The 25,420-nt window shown below is 33.9% G+C and overlaps 3 protein-coding genes and 1 long non-coding RNA gene across 7 annotated transcripts; 2 read left to right on the top strand and 2 right to left on the bottom strand.

Moving 5' to 3' along the window:
* Positions 1 to 84: 84 nt before the first annotated feature.
* On the bottom strand, positions 85 to 6,381 carry LOC122515763 (calmodulin). Its single transcript, XM_043633193.1, has 5 exons — positions 6,233 to 6,381; positions 5,871 to 5,945; positions 2,195 to 2,369; positions 1,393 to 1,635; positions 85 to 864 (listed from the first exon to the last, which is right to left on the bottom strand). The coding sequence occupies exons 2-5, from the start codon at positions 5,871 to 5,873 to the stop codon at positions 836 to 838; spliced, it is 450 nt and encodes a 149-aa protein (XP_043489128.1). The 5' UTR covers positions 5,874 to 5,945; positions 6,233 to 6,381; the 3' UTR covers positions 85 to 835.
* Positions 6,382 to 9,246: 2,865 nt separating this feature from the next.
* LOC122515764 lies at positions 9,247 to 13,656 on the top strand. 3 transcript variants are annotated; one of them, XR_006303374.1, is made up of 3 exons: positions 9,247 to 10,795; positions 12,705 to 13,312; positions 13,561 to 13,656. It is a non-coding gene; the product is annotated as an uncharacterized LOC122515764 (long non-coding RNA). The 3 variants fall into 3 exon arrangements; XR_006303372.1 differs by having other exon boundaries at positions 12,705 to 13,656; XR_006303373.1 differs by having other exon boundaries at positions 9,247 to 10,809; positions 12,705 to 13,656.
* A 757-nt stretch (positions 13,657 to 14,413) lies between these two features.
* On the bottom strand, positions 14,414 to 23,355 carry LOC122515761 (myotubularin-related protein 13). Its single transcript, XM_043633189.1, has 24 exons — positions 22,594 to 23,355; positions 22,436 to 22,521; positions 22,083 to 22,370; positions 21,762 to 21,981; positions 21,424 to 21,665; positions 21,036 to 21,341; positions 20,780 to 20,957; positions 20,498 to 20,702; positions 19,514 to 20,371; positions 19,199 to 19,436; positions 18,889 to 19,084; positions 18,501 to 18,810; positions 18,233 to 18,426; positions 17,746 to 18,144; positions 17,438 to 17,654; positions 17,151 to 17,352; positions 16,922 to 17,067; positions 16,016 to 16,861; positions 15,803 to 15,950; positions 15,548 to 15,693; positions 15,219 to 15,445; positions 14,935 to 15,141; positions 14,747 to 14,829; positions 14,414 to 14,675 (listed from the first exon to the last, which is right to left on the bottom strand). Exons 1-24 carry the CDS (start codon positions 22,691 to 22,693, stop codon positions 14,583 to 14,585), a joined length of 6,135 nt encoding a protein of 2,044 aa, XP_043489124.1. The 5' UTR covers positions 22,694 to 23,355; the 3' UTR covers positions 14,414 to 14,582.
* A 285-nt stretch (positions 23,356 to 23,640) lies between these two features.
* LOC122515762 (peptidyl-tRNA hydrolase 2, mitochondrial-like) lies at positions 23,641 to 25,305 on the top strand. 2 transcript variants are annotated; one of them, XM_043633191.1, is made up of 4 exons: positions 23,641 to 23,865; positions 24,112 to 24,275; positions 24,351 to 24,542; positions 25,084 to 25,305. In XM_043633191.1, the coding sequence occupies exons 2-4, from the start codon at positions 24,126 to 24,128 to the stop codon at positions 25,264 to 25,266; spliced, it is 525 nt and encodes a 174-aa protein (XP_043489126.1). In that variant the 5' UTR covers positions 23,641 to 23,865; positions 24,112 to 24,125; the 3' UTR covers positions 25,267 to 25,305. The 2 variants fall into 2 exon arrangements, with proteins under 2 accessions (XP_043489126.1, XP_043489125.1); XM_043633190.1 differs by having other exon boundaries at positions 23,641 to 24,029.
* Positions 25,306 to 25,420: the final 115 nt, after the last annotated feature.

Raw genomic sequence — 25,420 nt, 5'->3', positions numbered from 1 at the left:
AGAAGAGATAGATAGAACGAGTGTGGAAAAAACGGATATAAGATGAAAAGGAAATGCACTTCTCTTCTTTCTTTCTTTCTCTCCTTCTCTCTTTCATAAGTTTCTTTCTTTTATAATATAAGAGAAGAAACGCGCACAACTATGCATCTTATGTTTAAATGTGGTGGGCGTGTGTGTTTTGTTTGTTTGTTGTGTAATGTCACTTTTTAAATATTTTTTTTCTATGCTTTCCTTTGTTTTTTTTTCTCTTTTTATTGTTGTTGTTGTTGTTGCTGTTAAAAGGAAATAACATGATTGTGCGGGTGTTTTGTGTCAGTGTATGTGTGTCATATGCGTATATGTGTGTGTTTTCATTTAATTTTCTTTAAGTGTGTTATACGCGTGTATACGTGTTAGTATAGATGTATGTGTTATGTATTTTGTAAGTATTATATGCTCGACAGAGAATGATTTTTAGCAGTATAGCTTTTTTTAATTAAACAGTTAATTTGCCCTGTATTTTTTTTACTTATCGACAACGAGAGATGATTAACGCGTATCGGGCGTTGACCTTCTGCGCGGATTCTTTTTTTAATATAATATATATATTATATATATATTATATATATATTATATATATATATATATATAGACTTCACATCCGGATATAAGGTTTTGTTGTTTTTTTGTTCACTTTCTGGTTGGTTCGCATTTTTTGTGTGTTTTACACATATATTTTATACTCTGCATCTCTTGATTTATTAATTATTATTAATTTTTTTTTATTTTCTTTCTTTTTTATTTAGTACGTCAACACCACTTCAAGTCGCAAGTTCTTCCATTATATAGGTTGCATTCACTTTGATGTCATCATTGTGACGAATTCTGGATAAAGAAATAAAAATATCACTAAAGATGTTACACGCATTAAGAGATAACCATTATTTATTATTAGGAAGAATTCATTTTGAAATGAATAATCATCGGTATTAGTTAACATTAAATAATAGATTGTTTTACTTTGAAATGCGATAAATAAACTAATTTATAGAATGAAGCAAAAATTCTAAAGTTATTTTCAAAATAAATTCTTTCTTGGAATTATTTGTATTGGGATTAAAAATGTACAGTACTCGGCATTAAAAGGATTCTAGTGTATACTCGCACACGCGTAGATACGAAGGAAAGGATACAGTAAACAAATATACAAAGTGGGCCAAAAGATAATTTGAAAGATTAATTGTACAAATAAAAAATTTACATTTTTTTCAAATAAAAAATGTAACTTTTGGCGCACTTTGTCGATGACAATTATTTATCTTTGAATTGGGACAAAAACTTATCTGTAAATGTAACTATTGTTTTATCAAAATGGAATAATAGATAAATAGAAAGATAGATAAGGATACAAACCTTCATAATTAACTTGGCCATCGCCGTCAATATCGGCCTCTCGTATCATTTCGTCGACCTCTTCATCGGTAAGCTTTTCTCCAAGATTTGTCATGACGTGTCTAAGTTCTGCCGCGGATATGAAACCATTACCATCTTTATCAAACACTCTGAAAGCCTCTCTTATCTCCTCTTCGCTGTCAGTATCCTTCATTTTACGTGCCATCATGGTCAAAATTCCCGGGAAGTCGATGGTGCCATTACCTGAAATCCGTTGTCTGATATATAATACAGGAAAAATAAGAGTTTTAGGAGTAAATTGACTAAAAACAAAATAAATGATTAAACCAAATAAAATACGATAATGTGTGTTGAAGAAAGAGAAAGCAAGAGAGAGAGAATGAAAGAAGAAAGAAGAAGCTAAAGCAGAAAAGATGTATAAAGTATGTGTTATGTTATTATAAAATTATAACGTGCTTTTAGCGGTACGTCATTTAGTTCGTTTAAATAAAACGCGTCTAAATTTGTATATATGGTGTATAATATACCTACATAATTATGAACTAAAGAGAGGTCTACTTGAGTCGCATGAATCGATAAAACACGCACACGCATACAACACGTAGTGTTCCAGAAAAAGAAAATAAATAGTTAGAAGGAAAAAAGAAATATAATGACGTTACTTTTCCGGTACATTTTGTGCATGTTTTGATCTTTTACCAGGGACGATGTAATTGAGAATATATGTTGTTATTCACATAATTTTGTATTAAAAAGAAAATGATTGAATGAGAAGATGAATCATTTGATTGTGTTTTTTTACCGTCTGCATCAACTTCGTTTATCATATCCTGAAGTTCAGCTTCCGTGGGATTTTGACCAAGAGATCGCATAACGGTGCCCAATTCTTTGGTGGTTATAGTGCCATCTCCATCTTTGTCGAATAGCGAAAATGCCTCCTTGAATTCTGCGATCTGTTCCTCCGTCAGTTGGTCGGCCTTTATAAACAGAAATAATTTCATTAAATGTTAGAAAAAATTGTAGTACATATTTTTGTAGGATTCGTGAAAAAATTGGGTTGTTGGACTGACTGGAGGACCGGGATTCGAACCCGGGTTTCCGCTTTCCGGGCGACTGCTCTTTAACCATTGAGCTACCCAGAGCCCACCGTCCAATCTTCTCACGAATGCCTATTTAAGTATTTGGCTTGGAGGCACTCGCATCCCACATTTTTAATACATAAATATAATAAAAATCTGTTTCAAACAACGAACATATATCGTTTTAAGACGTTAGAAAAGTAATCAAATAGTCGTAGATTTAATGAAGAACAATTATTAGATGATATTAGTTTGTCTCATTCGAGCGGTTAACGGAAAGATAAGAGAGATACGACTACGAAGACCAAGAATTTTTGAAAATATCGCAGATACAGGAAAAGAATCAACTCTTTATAATCTTATCAATTAAGAATTTGTATGTGTGTATCTGATATTTTTTTTAATTCTCGGACTGATTCATACAATTGACTTCAAACTTTTAAACTTTTTCTTTTCTTTTCTTTTTTCTTTTTATTTTCTATCGTTCGATCTACTTACGCGAGTGAAGTATTTTCGATTAATTTTTATTAATCGCGATTAATCGATAAACAAGATGTTCTTACACATTTCTCTAGGTTGTTTTATTATCTTCCCTTAGAGTGAGTGCCGGACGTAGCACAAGGTTCGTTAAAATAGTATATTTTCTCCTTGAATCTTTTTATCGATATACGATACACGCGTGCGCTATTAGCGTCGTCTTATCTTAAAAGGGAAATTAATTAATCTAGGAAAAATCAAGAAAATGCATTCACTTGCAATTACATATTTGCATGTATATAAAAAGTACAGTCTCACGCTACTACCCATTATCGTCATAATTCTTTGATTAATAACAAAAAATCAATCGTATAGTTCAAAAACCTGCAACGAATACGTTTTTCTTTTTTTCCTATAGTCGACATTCTAAACAGTTTTTCATAAATAAAAGAATATTTATAATTTACAGATATTTCGTAAAAAAATGAGCTAAAGAATTAGCGATGTGTTGCTACGGCTTCAACGGTACCCCGGGAAAATTTGAATTTAAGAGACACTCCGAATATAACGAAGTTTTCTTGTTGTTTATATTTCATTGGATGCCATACGCCTGTGTCACACCTGCAATCCAGGGTCCTCAAATACGGAACCGAAATATAATTTCCAACTTTTTTTTTCATTACAAAAATGACTTTATAGAATATTGATTTGAAGACCTTGGGACACCCTGTTGATGGCGAACTCAGGCAGCAATTACCTTTTTGGCTCGTAGGATAATGCGCCATTGTAAAGAATATCTCTTTTTACTGTGGCATATGATAAAAAAAAAAAAACAAAGATCAGAAAATTCGTATGAGTTAAGAATAGGATAGTAAAGTATACAAAAATCCTAAACAAAGTGTTAGAAATTGGAAAAGTGAGAGAGAGCGAGAGAGAAAGAGAGAGAATTGGCGTCGTACCGAGACCGCAAAAATCAATAGCAAGGTATATCGTAGAAAAGTTGACTGAAGAATGCTACGCCACGTTACAATATTCTCTTTGCCACGAAAACTGTACAACACAACATTATACACACAACACACGTATACAAAATGTATGCAGTGTGTCAGGAAAGTGATCTATACATTATTAAAGAAACTATCTTTACATATACATATACGTAACATGCGCATGTGTGTGTTATACATTTTCTTGAAAGAGACATAAATATGCATGTTATGTATCATCGTGATGACCATAAGTGATTTGAAGAAAGAAGAATCATCGAGAAGTTCTGTCATCATCTCAGAGTTATTTCTATCGAATTACATCGTTGCAATCGATTTCTATAAATATTTTTATTCTTATTAATTTGATGACACGTTTGAAGTAATAAAGTATAAAAATACGAATACACATCGATAAAAATCAGTTAAGATTAAGATTGTGATGTTAGCTGTATAAATTGTTCGACATCTTAAATTCGACTACGTCATTGGTTACCGGTTCTGCACCTAACTTCAAATCTCTCTTTCTATTGGACAATTTCTCATGATAGATTCCTATTCAAAATATCCCAAAAAGAATACAGTTAACGTACATTTTTTATTATTATAACTTGTTATAAAACTATCGAAAATAGAAATGGACAAAATAATTCAAATAGAATCGGGTGATTTAACTATAATTGTCAATAATATTTATACGTATTTTGCGTCGCGATAAAGAAAAATAAAATGAGAATGAGAAAGAGCGAGAGAGAGAGAGAGAAAAACTACAGCAATACCAACTATACCGTACAAAAAAGCCCCGATAGATGGGAAAGAGGACTGGTCAGGTAGCAAGAAATGATATTCGTAAGTTTGCTTTTTGTTAGCGAGCACGAGTGAAGATTATGGAGGAGGAAATAGCGATTTCAAGACGATTAACCGAATGGCGTTGATGTCGAGTCTCGCAAAAGTGGAACAACTTCAAACTAAAACAAGTCGTGCGTATGCGATATGCTCGTCATCGATCTGACCGTTATACACGTTAACACGGTTTCTCGAGCACATAAGGGCGTTATTTCGCCGGCTGCGACACGATGCTTTTACCCTCTTTTCCCCTTTCTTTCTCTCCCTCTCTCTCCATCTTTCTTGTCTACTCTTTTTCAAGGAAATAAATTATAATACGTCTATATATGTATGTATTGTTGAATTTTTTTGGTTAAAAATAAAATGAACAAGAAGATTGACTCGAGTAGAAAAAAATCGGTTACATACTTTAACAAGAGGTTATAGAGCGAAAGTAAGAGAATAAATGAGAGAGAGAAAGAGAGAGAGAGAGAGAGCGGATCGATGTACCACGCAAAGAGAAAGAGAGAGAGGAAAGAGAGGATATCCGACACGATATCCCGATATGATCCCGGCTCGAGCCGGCTGCTGCTGCCACCGTTGCGAGTATTCCTATTTGCCGTTACTCGATGATAGAAAAGGAGCTATGAGTATGACTATGACGATGACGATGACGATGACGATAACAACGGCAACGACCAGGAATAATACGAAGAAGGTTAACTAACGAGATATGAAAAGAGACATGCATGCTTTTTGGTACATACTCTGTAAAAGGGTATTTAGAACTTCAATGATGCAGATTGTTCACTGGCACGTGCACGCTCGGTGGCGCGTCAACGTTAAAAGAAATGGATGGATGGATGGATGGATTGATTGATAGAGTGAAAGAGGAAGGGCAAATAGAAAAAATGAGATGAAAAATAAATGAATAGATGGATAAAGAAAAAGAGTAACGATAGGAGAATACGCTGTAGTCGTTGAAACACGACGGTTCGGGTCTACAAGAGAGCTTAGCTTCCCTTTCGTCCGTACGTAGGCTTGTACGCGAATTAATAAGATATCGCGAAATAGAAATAAAAGAAGAACAATATGAAAAATGGTGACTTACCATTTTGTTACTCCTTTTCGCTTCTTCTCTCAGGCTCCTTCGAGAAAGTTACGGAGTTTTAGCCGTATGGAGACACTAGACACAGGGAGAGAGATCGAGCGGTATTATTCACAATATCGTCCTCCTCGTAACGGCGGGTATACGGCGTATATATTATAATTGCGCAGAGGGAATTGAAGAAGCAGAGAATAAAAGGATAAGAGAAGAGAATAGATATTATATTTATGTGTGTTGGTGCGTGCGCGAGCGGGCGCGGCGTAGAGAGAGATTGAGAGAGAGAGAGAGAAATAGAGAGAGAGAGAGAGAAAGAGAGAGAGAGAGAGAGACAGACAGACAGACAGAGAGAGAGAGCAAAAATATACCGGACAGAGAAATAGAGACAGAGCGACGACGACGACGACGACGACGACGACGACGGACACAGCGATACGACACCAGCGGCCGACGAGAAACGCACTCAGGACAGCAATGGAGTCCACGGTTCTCTATCGGTGTGCGAGGGCTCTGCCGCAAGTCTCGGCCGGCCGGGTATCACTACGCCGGCCAACCCCCACCACTCGGTCCTACGAGCGCCAACCAATCGGACCTGCCAAGAGTCTAGTAGGCGGGAGAGGTGCAGCGTATGCGCCACTCAGGAGCGCGCCGTTTGCTACGCGCGCGAGAACTAGCACCGCTAAGGACTTCCTACGTGCGAAAAGAACGTCGTACGTGCGTCCCTTCGACGCGCTTCGAGAAGGAAACGTACGCAAGCTCTACGTCGAGCCCCGCAACGAGGCTTCCTCCCTTGGACTTGCGAAGACGTTTCGCATGCGGGGTGGGTGCGGTCCCGTGTTTACAGGACAAGTCCGGGCGAACTAAACGGCCCTGTGATTGGCCAGCGCGCACCTGCAATGCGTCAGGCAGCCGCGCGCGGTCTACCACCGCCGCCGCCACCGCCGCCACCGCCGCTGCTATCATCGCCGCAGTTGCCGCCGCCAAAGTCGTCAAAGTCGTCAAAGTTGTCCTCGTCGTCGTCGTCGTCGTCGTCGACGACGTTCTTCTCCTCCTCTTTCCTCCTCCTTCTCCTCCTCCTCCTCCTCCTCCTCTTTCTCCTCCTATTCGTCTTTTATTCCTTGACATCGTCATCGTCATCGTCATCGTCATCCTCATCATCGCAACATCATCTACATCTCGTTGGGACGATCAGGCACCGGGTCAAAGCCGGCCTCCTGCATATCGCTTCTTACCTGTACCTCTACCTATACCTGTACCTTATCCTTCCTTCCTTCCCAATTGCATCTTTCCTTTCATATTTTACCTCCTTTTCCTTATCTTTCTGTTATATACTTTTCTCTCGCATTCTCTCTCGATCCCTATGCTCTTTTCTTCTTCGGATTTCTACTATCATCCCTTCTACTCTTATTTATCTCCTCGATTTTTCTTTGATATGATCGAGATAACTCTTTGATTCTTAAGACCCATTGCGTTTATATTAGCTGATAGATTGTACGATCTTTTGAGGAAAGGTACTGTAAGGGTATGAACCCTTACGTTAAGCTCTCTTCTTATTTCGACCTTTAAACTTATTTCATTTTGAAAAGTATAGAATTCTCGAATCGGTCAGTGGGTAAAACGTCCGTTAAGAAAAAGTAGATCCGTAGATTGAAATCGTTAGGCGTAGTAATATAATTTTTTTGTCGTTGTTTCGTCGTTAAGTAAAATAAGACTGACAAGAGGTCTAGATACTTCTATATCGATTACTTGCTTTGCACACGCAACCAACCCACCTCCATCACCTCTTTCTTCTTCCTATCTTCTCCTTCGATCTCTTCTTCTAATTTTTATCCAACGATATGGTGTAACAAAAACTAATCGATGTTTTGACGGATGTCATCTATGCGGCGTTGAATGAAAAAGTAAAGGGGGGCATCGTCGTAACATCTGCAATGCTATCATCCCGCCCTTCTCCCTCCCTTAACCCCTCCTGCCTTTCTCAACGCGCTATTGCTCCCTCTCTTTCTCTCCTTTACTTCTCCTTCAAAGTGCCTTTCCGTCTTTTACAATTGTATATTATTAGACCTTCTCCAATATGCAAGCTCCAATTTGTCGGTTGCGTTGAAAAAAAAGGAGACATCTATAAATAAATAAATAAATAAATAAATAAATAAAATAAATAAAATAAATAAAATAAATTAAAAGAAATATATATTAATATATATGACAGAGAAAAATTATTCCTAATGAGGTTATAAAAGGGGAGAGAGGGATAAAATCGACGAAAAAAATAAAAAAAGAAAAATGTCAGTGAAAATTCCATTCGGAATGAGTTAAGGGATCGTTGTTCGTTAGCCGGGAAAGTGTCTTTCGTGCACGCGGGGAATAAAACGTGAGAGATGCTATTATCTACCCCTAAGTGCTTCGGCATAATTTACACCTAAGGCGTGTATTTTCGAAACTCGAGACAGTACGCAGTATCCTGCATACAAGCCGTAGTACGCAAGCAAGCAAGCAAGCAAGCAAGAAGGTAGATAGGCAAGAGTGGAAGGAAGGAAAGGGTGGAAGGAAGGCAGATATAAATTGAAAAAGGAGATTGGCCTGCACTAGGGAAAGAGAGAGAGAGAGAGAGAGAGTCAAGGGGCGATTATTATATTTAAAGACACATACAGTAAGTGTCTCTTTAAATCTTATACTGTTACGCTTACTAGATTTTTACTTGAAAACTATTGATATATCGTGTTAATTATGAAGAAAATTTAAAAATAAATACATTAATATACCTTGATTATATATATTTAATGAGTTTTACTTCAAAGCTTTATTTATAACGAGTAAATGAAATAATTGAAAATATTAGTAGAGTACAGCATCATTTTATTATATATATATGCCTTGAACGATTAATTAATCGAAGGAAATGTATATTGTAATCTAAAAACATAGATTTACCTTTTTTGATGTACCTTCTTTTTCGGAATCCCCCGTTAGACTGGCACATTGTCTCTTCTATCAAAGTTTTTTTTATTAAATGTTGTTTATATGATTTTCCGAACGTTGCGCATGTCTATGACGGGAATAATATTCGTAATAAATAGAATTTTCTTTTTTTTTCGAAAAGTCATATAAACAAACTTTCAATAAAATAACTTTCATAGAGGACAATGTGCTAGTCTAACGAGGGATTTCGAGGAGGACGGTGCACCGAACATTTCCTTCGATTAATTAATAATTATTTAAGGTATATATCGAATAAACTATTGTTTTCTACTAATATTTTTGATTGTTCAAACATTTTAACTTAGTTATTACTTAGAGTTCGAAAATATTTTCTATTCAAAGTATGTTAATAGGTATTTAATGTTTAAATTAATGTATATTTGATTAAATAATCTTAAATATAAGTAAAGTGCATTAGAAAGTATTCAAATAATTGTTAATTAATCGAAGAAAATTTGTATTGTTGTCTAAAAGCACGAAGTGTATGTTCAGTGCATCGTTTTCTTCGAAATCCCCCGTTAGATTGGTACATTGTTTTCTATCAAAGTTTTCTTTATTAAATGTTGTTTATATGACATTCCGAACGTTGCGCATATGTATAAAGAGAATAATATTCGTAATAAATAGAATTTCCTTTTTTTTTCGAAAAGTCATATAAATAACTTTCAATAAAATAACTTTCACAGAAGACAACGAGCCAGTCTAACGGTGGATTTCGAGAAGAACGGTACGTAGATCTTACACTTTTTTGCTTTTAGACAACAATAAACATTTACTTCGATTAATAAATAACCATTGTACTCTAATGTACTTTATTTATATTTAGAACTGTCTAAATATTGTTTATACATTTATACTTTGTATTATCCTTATTTGAATATCTATTAAACTGATCATTGAAGGTACTTGATATTCGTTTAATTCATGAAATATCTAATAAAAGTATACTAATGTATTTATTTGTAAATTATTTTCATCTTAAACACATACTATATCAATAATTTTCAAAGAAAAAAATGTAGTAAACGTGACGGTATACGGTTTTAAGTGTACTTGCATAAGATATTTTTGACTGTTCTTCCCCAACTGAACGATTAATCGCAATTCGGGTTTCTATTCGTAGGAACTAATACCGTACTTGACCTAAAACTTTTGCAAAAAATCTATCTCACCCTTAGAAAGAGAGAGAGAGAGAGAGAATGAGAGGTTCTAGGTTTCTTTCAGTTTGCGTGCAGTGCGACAACCTTTTAAACATGATCGATAAATTCTCTCTCTCTCTCTCTCTCTCTCTCTCTCTCCCTATTGTCTCTTGTAATATACATATGTATTGTATGTATTCTATAACCTTTCGCATATACAGTATGTATTTACGTCCCTTCTTAATAACGATCATTCTATGTTTATTTATCGAGTCGACGAGTCGACGTACTCGTCAAACAACGAGGAGGAGGAGATACCAAAATCGCGCTACTGTTTTTCTCCTTTGGATCGATCGACCTGGGTGGAGGAGTCTTAAAAAAAACTGTGTCACACACTGTGTCACAGAAACCATAGGGCAAAAAAAGAAAAACAAAAAGAAAAAGAATAAGAAGAAGAAGAAAGGACAGTAATCGTCGAATGACGATACTTAACTTTTCACGAGGAGGATTGGTAATGAGATCAGAAAATTGGACGTGGCACATATGAGAGTCGGCTGTAGTCTTGATATGGCTTTCTTCGGCATTTCATTTCGAGTAAGAAAGAAATAAAAGATTAAGAGTGAGGTTAAAGTGTCGGTGGGGGTCGAAGGAAACGTTCAAATTACGTAAGTGATTAAAAATGTAGAGGGGAAAGTAAAGAAGAAGAAGAAGAAGAAGACAAGAGAGTAGGAGGATGATGGGGTCTTCTTTGGTTCTTCGTATTTTACGCATAGTCGTAAGCTCTGCAGCAGAATCACCAGATATATATATACCGTACGTACATACAGGTATATAATGCGCTAAGAATGATGCGAAACACACATGTATATATTTATCTATACACACACATGCAGACACATGTACACGTTCCATCTAATTGGACGGACGAGTTTTCTTTATGTTCCTCGACGTCTGTGCAGCGGGTTGCGTCTTCCTATTATATACTGCATATACTATATACATTAGTATATATATATATATATATATATATATATATATATATATATATAATACATATAATAATACATTATAACATAAAATATACTTGTGTATATATATTATATATTGTGTATAATATATATTATATATATATATATATATATATATTAGTAGTATACATTACTATATATATAATACATATAGTAATACATTATAGCATAAAATATATTTGTCTATTGAAAAGGACAAAAATCAATGTATGACTTTTCGCAAAAAATTGAATAAAATTGGTGTATTAAATATCCACTCGTGGTTGCGTCAGGGATTGGGTTTGGGGCTTTGTAAGGAAAGTTTTGGAAAAGTTTCAGTGTCTAACTCTTCCCCTGCATTGGGCTTGCGCAGGAATAGACGCGCAATGCGGCACGCGATAGAGTAGGATAGTCGCTTTCGGATTCATAATCGCTTTAGAAAGGAACAGAAAGAGTCGGATTCATAATCGCTTTAGAAAGAAACGGAATGAGTGCACCGGAGAGTGAAGGGAGGTTACGAGGAAGGGCAACGCAGTTAAAGCGAAAGAGAGAAAAAAAGAGAGAGAAACTCTAACTGATTAATTTACTGATGCATCCACCAAATGCATCTTTATTTTTTCTATTCATCTCCCTTTCTCTGTGCTTTTTCAACGCCCCTTTTTTTCCTCATTTACAATGAGACCCACACATTCGTTTAATCGACTAATTTATATGTATTTCTTCTTTCATTGACGATTTTTTTCGAATCATTATGTTTATCAATATTGTGATGTAACGAGAACACGGTAATAATCGTGTAACGAGAGACTGTGACGAGGGATTGTGTTACCTTTGGATCAACTATATATTTTTCTTTTTTTCCAATACTATACTATTTTTAGAAATATATATGTGTGTTTATATATATATATATATATGCATGTACGCATTATCTTCGTCTGCTTTTCTTTTTTGCAAAAGAAATATTTGACATTTATGAGCGTATGTATATTTATGTATCCATCTGTTTAACAAACAAATGGACATCTTTTTTTTGAGGGTATGTTAACAATCTTACGAAACAATAGCATTTAAAAAAGATAACATAATTCTTCTGTATATATATATTTTCTTTCCTTTAATAAAAACTAGACACATATATATTTGTATATAATTAAAAAAACAATTTATATATTAATACAAAGTCTGTACGATTATTTCCTCCTTTTTCATTTTGTTTGTTTTTTTCCAATTGCCTTTGTATTACGTTTACTTATGCAATCGTTACCTTACCGAAGCGGAACAATTCATTACTCAAATTTCCATTATAAAAATTGCAAATGCATTTTATATGACGTCCAATATACAAGAGATATATTAATCGTACCTGTGTTAACATTAACAATAAGCTAGTAACGCCAGAAAGAAAGAAAGAAAGAAAGAATGAAAGAAAGAAAGAAAGAAAAAAAAAGAAAAGAAAAGGGGAAACAAGGAGACTACGACGGCGGCAATGATGCGTCGTACGAAAAAATAAAAAGAAGAAAAAGACACACCTGCTTCTCGTCCTTTTCTATCGATCATATCCATGATGAGATATGTAAGAACGTGCATACGTATGCATATGTGTGTGTGTGTGTGTGTGTGTGTACGCGCGCGCGCGTATGTATATATATATATATATATTCTTAAGAAATGAAAAAATTCAATTAAAAAAACCTGGACATACATATTTTCAGACTGTGTCATAAATAGTTTCGTTCTATTTGATGACGTTCATCTTGCTAAAGCTCTCCCTAAGCGCTGGATAGAGCTTTCGCTAGGTGTCGATGGCAGAAGGGATGAGATCCAATCGATAGGGTCCCCGTTCGCTGCATTATCGACGCAAAAAAAAAGCGTGCGACCGAAGACAAAAGAGTGGCCCGAGTAAAAATTAATTAATAAAACATCATGCGATGTTCTGTATTTAATTAAAACGAACAATTTTCATTTTAATTCATTATCGAAGTCTTTTAGATATCTTCCGACGTTATTTCCATTGATAATTAATTACCCTAATATGTTGAGGTATTTAAATAATATGGATATATGGATGTATATAGGAAAAATGTTTCTATTTAATTATTTAATTAAACCTATGTTTTGAAATAGAAAGAAAAATATATTAATTATCGGCGTAAATAAATTGTTAAGATATACGGTAGTGCACTCTATATTGGAAATACGCACCTTCCGTACTAAACTATCGTATTGGAGACCTTGGCCTATATTCTCTCCTAGTGGCTTACTTTTAGTATTAAAGTGCGCAGAATGTACACACATAGAAGAACCGATTTATAGACGACGTGTAAGTATTGTCTGTCTCCTCCTCTTCTGGCATCTTATTTTATGTGTGTTGCGCGTATTCGCATCTAAAGATTTCATTTGATAGAATAAAAAAATGCACATGTGTGTATAATTTGGTTTTTATCTAAAATATCTAAACATTGTTTCATCCACTGTTAACATTTTATTCATCGTATATACATGTATGTATGTATATATATATATGTATATATATATATGTATATATATAGATATATTTTTGATGATTAGTTCATGTACCTTGCGGTAGTACTCTGTCTGGCTGCCTGCTGCACCCTGGGTTTGACGCATCATTGAATAAATTGAGCATAGATATCCTATTTGGGACATTGTCGTTGATTCGACTTAACGTAGACGCGTCTCGAATGCTGCTGACCTATACAGACTCACACGGTTAACGTACCATCATTTCAGCAATGTATTATGGCTTCATGGAGTCCCCAGATATTTTTTTTATTACAAAAATGTCTTTATAGAATATTGATTTGTGTACTTTGAGCCCCTACTTGCTATTTTTTTGATATTCAAATAAATATTGTTTTAAATGCTAAACATCAATTTAGTTATGAAATTGAAAGAGATTGAGACTTATTAAATAAAATCAAAAATTAAATATTTCGCGTGTAGAAATTGAAACAATGATTGTACGTTTCAATGTTTTTCCAAAAATCAGATCAGAGGATGTAAATATTAATAACAATGAAGTAGTAATAACGGTACATTAATATTACATCAAGAGATAAATATATATATATATATATATATATATATATATGTATATATATATATATATGTATATATACAGAGTTTTTAAACCTAACATTTTGACATTTACATATATATTTTATGATTTTCATTTATACTTTTTAACGTAAATATAAACAAAGTAAAAAAAAACAAAAAGATATTACAAAGCGAATATAGCGATTTCTCTTCTTCCAGCCGAAATCAACATTTTTAACTTAATGCATTAGCGTGATCACAATGTACACCACACACGCACTCTCTCTCTCTCTCTCTCTCTTTCTCTACATTCACGTATTGAATCTACGATGCGACGATAATGAGAGTACAACACTAGCAATTTTATAATACCTCTTTTTTCTCCAACAATTTTCAAGTTTGAAAAACTTAAAAGAAAATTATCGCAGTCTATGATTGGACTATACAAGATTATATAACAAAAATATAACTTGTATTATTCTATCAGTCACTTGCACAATTTAAATGAAAATGATGATCAAGCAAAGGTGTTACTGTAAACATGCTTGGACCTTCTCGATCCATTCTTGCGCGGTCGTTGCATCACCGGCACAAAAATTGTACGTCCTTCGATTTGTACGAAGCTAAAAATATGAATAAACATTTGAGTTAATCGTGTAATATACGTCAGAAAAATATCGTTTATGCATCTTACATCAAAGAATGATTTGTCATCTGTTTTCTTTGGTGGTCCTGGCATCGGCGCAGCTGGAGTTACAGACACAACTTCTGCCAAATCTGTAATATTTAATACACGCGTTTGTATAAATTGAAATAAAACTTTTACAATTATTTATTAATCGTTTTAACATAAAATTTGTTTCTTGTACAAATGTAACATACCTATATACCCTTTACAATGGGAATCTTCCATTGCATCGTAATACCTTAATTGATGCTTGATAGAATCCAACACAAACCATCTTTGTTTCCAACCCTTTAGAAGAGCACCTCGTTTGTAAAGATATCCTTCGTGAGTTCTATTTTCCGCAACGTTACTGGAGAATTGATCGTAATATTGTTGCGATGAAGTTTGTATCGTGGTTACGCCTAGAAATATATAAACGCATATGTCAATAATATTTTATATTTACAAGAATTATTATAATTCGAGTTAATGATCTTACTCGAATTAACACTTCCATTATCTCCCCCACTTCGCGTAAGAGTATGAGTTTGTAAATTATCAGTTACTGCTTTGTATTTTGTGCAATTTTTTGGCACCGCATCTGCACATTTATCGTGACAAACGTGACCACAATCGACGCATCGCAAACCAGCCTTTACGGGTCCCCATAAAAGACCGGAACACGCATCGCAATGAGTCGGAGTCGCTGAATCTAATCTGTCGAACCTTTGAAGAAGAAAAGAAATATTCAATTGGTTGAATACAATTTCTATTGGTTGAATAAAATTTCAATTGGTTGAATAAAATTTCAATGATATGATTATATACCTGTGCGGGTGCGCATAAACAGAACCTTCGTTACCAGCTGTATTTCCCCCTGCTAATTTTCCTCTTAATAAAAGTTCGAAAGTAGAACGCTTATGTATTAATCTACCGTGATATCTTACAAGTGCTGTACTAAATGATGCGTGTCGCTAAAAAAAAAAAATGATAACAAAAATGACTATTAATTAAAATTTCAAAAAAGACACATATATATTTATAAATAATTTTTTGTTTCTTTTTATGGCGATATATACGTACAGCCAAAGAATCCGTATTAGGTAATTCAAGTTTATCCCAAAGGACTTTCCATTTTTGCGGTAAATGTCCCAATTCAGTTTCTAATTTATGAATTTCTTCCAAAAGATGAGCAAATTGATCAGGTACCATAACACTAACACCATCATATCTAAAATATAGACAAAAATATGTTAGAAATACGAATGTCCAGTTATATTTGATTGAGATACTTACCCTTGCGTGACTACTTTTCGATTACTCTTGACAATACCGTCGGCAGCCTCGGCTTCTTCTTCTTGTTGAGAATCTTGTTGCAAAACCTCCAAATCGTAAGCCGGCCCATGGGCCAATTCTTCTTCTAAATAATATTGCCAAATATCGAGATTTGGTAAATGTGAAACTGGTCTCAGAACGTAATATTCAGTATTTGGCGAATACATAAAATTATAAAACAAAGGACATCTTGCATTTTGTCTTTCGATATAATCAAATATACTCTGACCTAAGTTACAACCAGTATTTGTTCCAACTAATCTACCACCGGGATAAATAGTTTCATCGTCGCTACCAGTATCTACACCTTTGTGATGGCTCGTCAAAGAACCTCTCTTATCTTCTACAGCAGCGATACCACACTCAACTCTATCCGATTCACAATCTAACAAAAATGTGCGGAATCGGCAAGACACCGAATGATATGCCAAAAATCTTAGATAATAATCATTAAATTCAAATGCCAATGGGAACTGCTTTTGAATTTGATGTATTATATCGAGAAATTGAAGAAACGTAGGCGTGAAATTGGTCGTTTGTGAATTCGCAGCTAAATTACTCCTATGGCCAAATCTATGACCAAAACCAAGCCATTCTTTTTCTATCAAAGTTCGAAAACCTTCAATAGTTCTGTAATGTGGATCGAGACAAACTTGAGCAACTGAACAAACGGTTGCTGTCGTATCCCAGCCATCTTCTAAACAAACTGCCACCGATGAACCTTGAACGTCCATCAGATCTATTACGGCTCCGGATAATTGCATTAAATTTTGTAATTGTTGTAACCATTCTGAACTTTCAATTAATCTAAAGAAAAGAAAAAGAAATATATTTTATATCGATTTCTTACGAGGGTAGTAGACTTACTTGTAAAAACTTTGATCAGGTTCAACATTTGGAGAACTTGGAACACATGCTCGCATAAGTTTTTTAAATGCAGCTTTGGTATGCCTAACGTCAAAATATTCTACCGGTATAAAATCAGTTTTAGGAGTTGATTCTGCTTTAACACCCTTTTAACAAAAAATAAAAACATTTATATCAAAATAAATTCCAATTAATCAACAATGCGTATTTTCTCTTTATATTTAATTACCTTCATGTGAGATTTTTCTCCAAGTATATAAAGGGCTGCGCGTTGAAAAGTATGAACACATTCTGTTCCGCTATCCGAGTCAGCAGAATGTCTCACCGTACCACGTTGATGAACAGAAGTTAACGAAGCTTGAGAATTATGCCTTTTATCTTTGAGCGAACCCCATCGTCCAAAATTTTTGGCTCCTTTACCACCTGATGATCTTAAGTTATTAAGATAAAGATAAGCTATATTATTATTTTCATCGTAAATAATATGTAATAATATTACTATAAAAAAGAACATACCCTAATGTACCTATGGCTTTATTAAAAGGATTTCGTCTAGTTTGTTCGGGAGTGGCATTACGATCTTCTGCAGCTAATAATAATGAATCTATGCTGAGAGAGGAATCGGACATGCCCCATGCTGAACCTTGACGTAATACAGATAACGGAGTAGCAGCTACAAGAGCCATAAGATATTTTTCTTGCTCCAAGGAAGACGTTGTTTCAGATGAAGTTGCTGTAATCATGAGATACGATTTATTTTTACAAAATGGTTTTATTTCATTTATTTACAAATTGATTCATTTCATTCATTATTTCAATTATACCTTTTAAATTAGCGGTAGACGTTGGATGAGCCTTCAACATACCCATGACACCTTTACCGTGATAACCAGCACCCCTGACAAGAAGTGCTTTAGTTCTTGGATGCCTCCAAGTAATAACCGGAATTCTACTATGTCGATAAAGCCGACAAAACCTTCGGATATTTTCATCCGACACAAATGTAGGAACTATAAGAAGAGCTGGATAACTTCTGCAAATCATATATGCACAATTTACAGAAGATAATCGGAAAGGCTCATTTCGTCGATTGTTATATGGTCCATTGGCATATAAACCCAATCGATACCAATCTCTAACATAACTACGTTCAGAAAGACGTTCCAGGGTCTTTGCATCGGTCGGAGGCTGATTTACAATTCCTGGTATTTCATAATCATCAACTGTAAAAATTAAATATTAAAGGTGTTAACTATCAGTCATTTAATGAATATAATATTATTCCTAATGTAGCGTAACTTTATAACTTACTGCTGAGATCATCGTCGTGACTTAAATCATTGTTATCGGTGACCGGTAAACTCATTCGTCCAGGCAATGTCATGTATTTATTATTGGTCATTAAATTCATATTTGGTAAAACATATTTTTGCCTTTTGGACGATTGTTTTGGCTTAAAGCCAGCCTTTCTTGCTGTCTTCAAGAGAGTCTTCTTGGCAAAACCTCTGTAAAATTAATTTAAATATGAAACAAAATTAACTGATAACAACAATTGTGATTTCTATTACGTTTAACTTACTTTAGTGTAGCATTTTTTTCCTTTCCTTTATGATGGGCAGTCTGTGTAACGAATGCTTGACCATTAAATGCGAAATGATGAAATATATGTGGCGGGTACCGTGCTTTGTGAACTAATTTCCTTAATGTTTCTATATTTTCCGGCGTAACTTCTTCGTCGAATGCCAATTTGATCAATTGAAACGTACACGAACGTAATTGCAGTCCTTCTTGAAGGCATTGATCTAAATGCGCCAAGTGCTGTACGGTAACACGCTTTTCCTTGGTTAACGATGTAACGGGAAAAGCTCTAACTACTAGCTGCTCGCAAGCTATTAAGAAAGAAATAACAAACAAAAATAAATAATTGTGTATGAATAAAAATGACTAAATAATTTGTAAATAATTACCAAATGGATCGCACGGTATTCCCTTGAATACGATTCTATAATTAGTAAGGAAAATAGCTCCTTCTGCTGGCAACAATGGTGGTATTTTGGGAAGGCCTGCGGAACTTTCTTCTCTACCATCTGGTAGAAGATATACACGTAAACCATCCATAATAACTTCCTCGCCGGGTAACATATTGGGTGTTAAGATTTTAGGCTGCAAAAGAAATATAATTTGTTTTTGTTTCTATATTTTCTTTCATCCTAATTGATTGAATAAATTGAATTAATCTATATAATATATATACATGTATTTTATATATTATACTACCTTCTGTATTGGTGGCAACCTTTTGCTTTCTCTGTGCACAGCCTCAAGAGTTTCAATATGCATATGAACAACGCCAGGAACCATTTGATGAAGACACCTAACGTGTTCGGCGCTAACACCTCCCTCGGTACAAACACGATCTACGAATCGTGAAACCATGCGTATAACTGCACTACCAGTTTCTCCAGGATCAGTTTCCTCGAATCCGGATTCCGCATCACCGCTATCGCTTGCAACACTTACACCCATAAACAATTTAATATCTAAAGATAATTGTTAATGAGAAATAGAATATACATGTATAAAAATACATACCTGTTTGTAATACTGTTACTAGCTCTTTCGTCATCGTACACGTTATCCTGACGATGAGTTTTTGCACCGATATCTAGAGGAACTAATAAATATACCATTCTGTTAGCGTAATGAATAGTCTGGCTATACATAGTACTTTCTTCGCTCGCTATAAGTTCTTTTTGCTTATCCGGATCAATGGTCGGCCAAATTCTCATTTGTTCGGCAGCAATTTCTAAAGCCGAGGGTTCATGAGTTTGATATATAGAATAACGATCGCGAAATGGAAATTCCTTATTTTCTCGTGGACTGATAGGATTTAAAATGTTATCGTTTGTGAGTCTTGGCGGAGAATTATCGCCTGGTAGATATAAACGTTTTATATCTTTCTGTACATCCAGATAGAAAGCATCTTCCCAAAATTGTTGATTTTGCCATACAGGATGTTCTTGGATACAAGTGTATGCAAATTGTATGACACCCGTACATAGTTTCCTACAAAATGCAGTTGCAAGAGGAAGAAGAGCAGCAGCCACGCCGTGTTCGTCCATCGAGGAATCATCTTGTAACGCGCAATTCATTAATCGCACTACCAAATCAAATTGCTGATGTTCTAGCATGGCTTTATTACCAACAACGTGTTGAGATAATTCCATACAGAGAGCTAATCGAGCAGCCTTGCTTTTTAACGCTCTTAAAACTGCTGGGAAAGTTTTACGTGCGTCTGATATCTTATTTTCGAATATACAATTTATACAATTACGCAGCACCTCTAATCTACGTGCTGAATTGCTCACCAAGTGTCTAGTGTCATGAACAAATGAAATGTGTGGCCCTATAGGTACAATACGTGGTTGAATTGGCCTTAATGATGTTAATCTAAATGATACAAACAAAAAATAAATTTATTTATTTTTATATTATTGTAATATTAAATGATGATTATAAAAATTATAAACTAATTAAATATTATATATATATATATATATATATATATATACACACCTAACATTTAAATTGTTTTTAGCAAGACCTTCGTCTATAATTGCTTGTACTTGCTCTGGATTGACGCGAGGTAAAAGAGGTTGATGAATTCTTGCAAAAGCTCCTTCTGGTGGCTTCAAGATTTTTTGTACATATGGCTGAGGATTAGGATTTTCATTTGTATACAATTGTTGCGCAAGTTCTTGAATATGCGTTAAAACAAGTCCTAGAATGTAAAAGCAAAGTCTTAGTATTTCAAATAAATGCAATATCAATGAAATTTTAGAATTTATTGATACTGACTATGATCTTGTGCTTCTTGTTTTAATTGGTCGCTCAAACTGCTGTACAATTCGTCCCATACATCGCAAGGCCTCCACGGTGGGCCTCTTTCTGCAATAAAAGATGTAAAAAACATACAATCTAAAACTCTTGTTGTAAAGTCGCAATCTGTTAAACCACGTTCTCCCAAGAAAGCAGCCTAAAAATATAAACATAAACGGAATTATAATGTGCAATAATAAAGTATTAAAAAAATAATGCACGATATAATAATTACCTTGTGAAAAGTAATAACTGGTTTAGGATGAATTCGTATTAACGTAAGACAACTGCGATAACCCTGTAGCAATTGAGCAAAAGCTCTCATAAATACTGCTCTTAATTCTTTATCTAACATCGGAGGATGCGGGGCTCTTGTAGCGAGAGGAGGAAATGCGTAATCTGCGCAAGCAAGTTCTGGTTGTAATACGAGAGACAGTGCATCTTGAGTTTGAGAAAGAAGTGGTTCCGGGAGTAAAGAAAGTGATACTCCATCGGGAACCATTATAGATCCGCCATCTAAATCAGCTACTATTACGTCCATCTGCGTATAAACAAAATTATATTTGTACAAGTAATATTAAGTAAATATTATTATCAAATTAAATGATAATCTAATCTCTTACAAGTTCTGCAACTTCGTGCTTGAGCGAACTGTGTACACCCATAATAAATGGCGTGGGTGTACTGAGTACTTCGACTAGAGCCGCAGGTAGAAGAGGAATGTAAACGTGTGTATATCTGAATGGATACATCAATGCAGTTAGAGCGCGACATCCTTCTGTTAATCTAGAATAGCTTGCGGAATGAAAGAGTATCTTATGCTCTGTCATAACTGCACAAAATAACACTAGTACGTTGCGGATGCCTAAATAAACAAGATGTTAGAAATATTTGAAATAAATAATATTTGGTTGCATCCCCTTGTAAGCATAAAAGAATAATTCCAATTCTTCGTACATACCTAATTGTTGAAACAAAAGATTTACACTAGTATGAGTTATTGGAAGTGAAGGACTAATTGGTGGTTGAAGAGCCTGACGATCGCTAGCTCCAATACTGAACCGTACTTGTGGTCCTCCGGCTGGTGGTACTTGTATACATCCTAATATGTTTCCTACTAATGTTTCTAATGGTATTCCAAGATTTTCTACATATACAGTGTAAATAATGCCAAGACAATTCTAAGAAAAGACAAAACATATTTTATCGTTATTAAATCTTGTCATTTCTTTTATATATATTTGTGTTTCTTTTTTTAACTAATTCCATTGATCGAACATACCCTAAAGGTCTCAATATAATCTAGTCTGGAGACCAGCACCAGACATTTAGGAGCATACATGATGCTATGGTGCGCGATGGAAGGCATCGATCTAACCAAAGAACGGCTATCATTGTCAACGGGATCTTCCTCTTCGTCTACAGGCTTACTTGGCATTATAGAGACCGTCTCGTTAAAACACATACAAGCGCAATAATGACGATTGGCATCGATATCCGTTAATATAGATACAAAGAAGCGTGGCTCTTGTCTTTCCGTAGACAAAGCCCACCCTTGTGGTTGGCAAAACTAAAATACAACAGGTATCGATGATCATAAGGCCCTAGATAAACCTAAATAAATAATAATCTTACCCATTCTATACCCTCGATAAATGGCGTATCAGACCAATCTTTTTCTGGAAATCTTTGCAGAATAATTCCACTACTAATACCAGCTCCTATAATATTATAAAATCATTATCCTATTCTTTGTTGAGTATGAAAGAGAAACAAATGTAATGATAACTTACTTTCTTTCTCATGATCATAGCCCACTACAACAAAGTAGTCGGCTAAACGAGACATTTCTGTATATTCGTGGGATTGAATGAGGGTGGTAGGGCCCAACATCCCACGTAGTATTTGATGCACGTGATTTCATGGACTATAATATCCTTTTCAATAACAATCAATATATCTTAACAACAAGTAATAACTTCTTTTCATTTGGAAATATATCAAAACAAAATCTTTCACAAACATGACACGAACACTTCGCTATTCGTCGTGTTTCATTTCAACGTTGATTACCAAACATTGTTCCCCCTTTGATATGCTTTAGATTATATTATTTTAATACTTAAAAAGTTATGTACTTAAAAATAAAAAAAAAAAAATGAAAACGATTCACGTATTCGAGTTGACGAAGTAAAGTTCAACGTCCATCGAATTTTTCCAAAAACGCGCGAAACTTACTGACTAAGGACAACTTCTTATATATCCTTCGAACAAATAATTATTTCATTCAATGTTACACATGCACAATACATTTTATTCGCTTTATAAATCACGATATGATGCCACACCCCGATGTATTAATCCATAACCTTCCAAACTCAAGCGCCACATTGAGTGTTTGTTGAACCGCGTATGAATGTTGAACGTACCAAAATCATATATGTATACAAGGAAGAAGAAACCTTCTTTCTGTCAAATCTCTACTTCATTTATTTTTTATTTTTAATGCTTCCTTTCTTCTCTTATATCTTTCATCTTCTTCTTAAAGCGATCTAATTTTTTATTGGTCGATTTAAACTCATTTAAAATGTATCAACCAATAAACGTCAAGAGTGCGAAAAAGTAAATATTTTCAAATTAATATTATTCCTCTTTTATTTATATTTTATATATTTATATTCTATTATTATATATATATATATTCATTATTATTAGACTTTAAAAGTAAAGTATGAATATATGAACTTTTAATTTAATTTTCATGAAAACTTGTCTTGTCGTTATATTAATTTTTTTATATTAATTATTCAATGCATGTTCGCCTTTAAAATGTATATATATTATGTTGTACATACATGATTCTCTTAGCGTCTCGAATACACGTGATTATAATAGTCGATTTTAATAATAATTGTTATGATTTAAATAAAATATTATTATGCATATGTGTATGAAAATAATGTAAATTAATTTTATCATTTATTGTATTATTACAAAAGAACCAGAGGCGAATTCTAAAAGTTATTAACAACTTGTCGGCTCATTCAGGAAATAAAATACACACTGTAACTGCCATTTCACACTCTTGTAACATAAATAGTTATTTTGTTCTTAGATTAGATGATTTGTTAAATATGTTTTAAAAGTCAACCTTCAAATAATATATATCCAGAAATATATTGAAACGATAATAAGATAGAAGACAGATTTTTGATACAATATTTTACGGGTATAAAAAAATGTAATATTTTTCCAACAAAAAGTAAGAAGCTATTGCACTAATGTTTTTTTTGGTTTTAATCTTTTTACAGTATTTTATACAAGAATGGATATTTTAAAATCATACCTTTATAATGGTATAGATTCCAAATATGGCCTTGCTATTTGTGTTATTACTAGTTATTGTCTCTATAAACTTGTAATACGTCAAATATCATGGATTAACAAACCTGCGTCGAAAAATGATTATATAAATGTAAGTATATTATTGAATTATTTATTCATTAAATTTTGAAGCTATCTAATGATATCAAATTGTTTTATTGTTCAGCCATATCCGGGGTTTACTGTTAATCAAGATTGTAAATTAGTATTAGTTGTAAGGAGTGATTTAAAAATGGGCAAAGGAAAGGTTGCTGCTCAATGCGCACATGCAGCTGTAGCAGCGTATAAAAATTGTATAAAATATCCTCTTGTTCTAAGAGCTTGGGAAAATTGCGGTCAAGTGAAAATTGCTGTTAAGGTATTGTTTTATAATTCTACTATTTAACTGGAATTTTAACCGTTTGAATCCCAGATTTTGGGAGAATCTTATAGTGTATTGTTGGTTGTTCGTAATGGTCAAGCATAGTGGTTCGATGGATCAAACATGTAGTTTGAAAAGCGTAATCTTACTTGGGGTTTGGGACTGAAACGGTTAATGATTCATACAAAAAGAAATAACAGAATAATTCTCTAACGTTTGTATAACAATACATGTCTATTTTGTTAATATGACTCGTATAATATATCTTTTAATTCTCTAAAATAAGAAAATAATATAGCTTTTATCATCAGATGATATACTTTAAGATAATATACATATATGAGCGTATAGTAAAATATAATATAATATAACATAACAATATTTTCCCTTTATTATATTTTCTCTTTCGGCATGAATACATGTCACAATAATATAATCTAATTAGCTAACCGAAAACATATAAATAAACACATTGTGTGCTTTATTTTTAATGCAATAATTATAAAAAGATGATTAATGAAAAAAAAATAATGCTTAGGTGAATAATGAGGATGAACTAAGAGCAGTAGCAAAAGCATCAAGAGAAGTTGGTTTAATAACAAATGTAATACAAGATGCGGGACTCACGCAAATAGCTCCAGGAACTAAAACTGTATGCGCGGTGGGCCCTGGGCCAGCGAAATCAATTGACTTAGTAACTGGGCATTTAAAACTTTATTAAAATTCTTATAAGGAAAAGAAATAAAATAAAAAAAAGGAAGGTTCCTTTTTATTATTATAATGAATTTGCTTTAATACCTATATATTTTTCTTCTACCTTTGGAAGGTTCGATCGTAAATATTCTAAATAAATTTCTATAACAAAATTTATTTAC

Source organism: Polistes fuscatus, unplaced genomic scaffold, assembly GCF_010416935.1.
Source record: "Polistes fuscatus isolate 324 unplaced genomic scaffold, CU_Pfus_HIC Scaffold19, whole genome shotgun sequence".
Lineage (NCBI taxonomy): Eukaryota > Metazoa > Arthropoda > Insecta > Hymenoptera > Vespidae > Polistes > Polistes fuscatus.
This window is presented reverse-complemented; position numbering and strand designations above follow the sequence as displayed.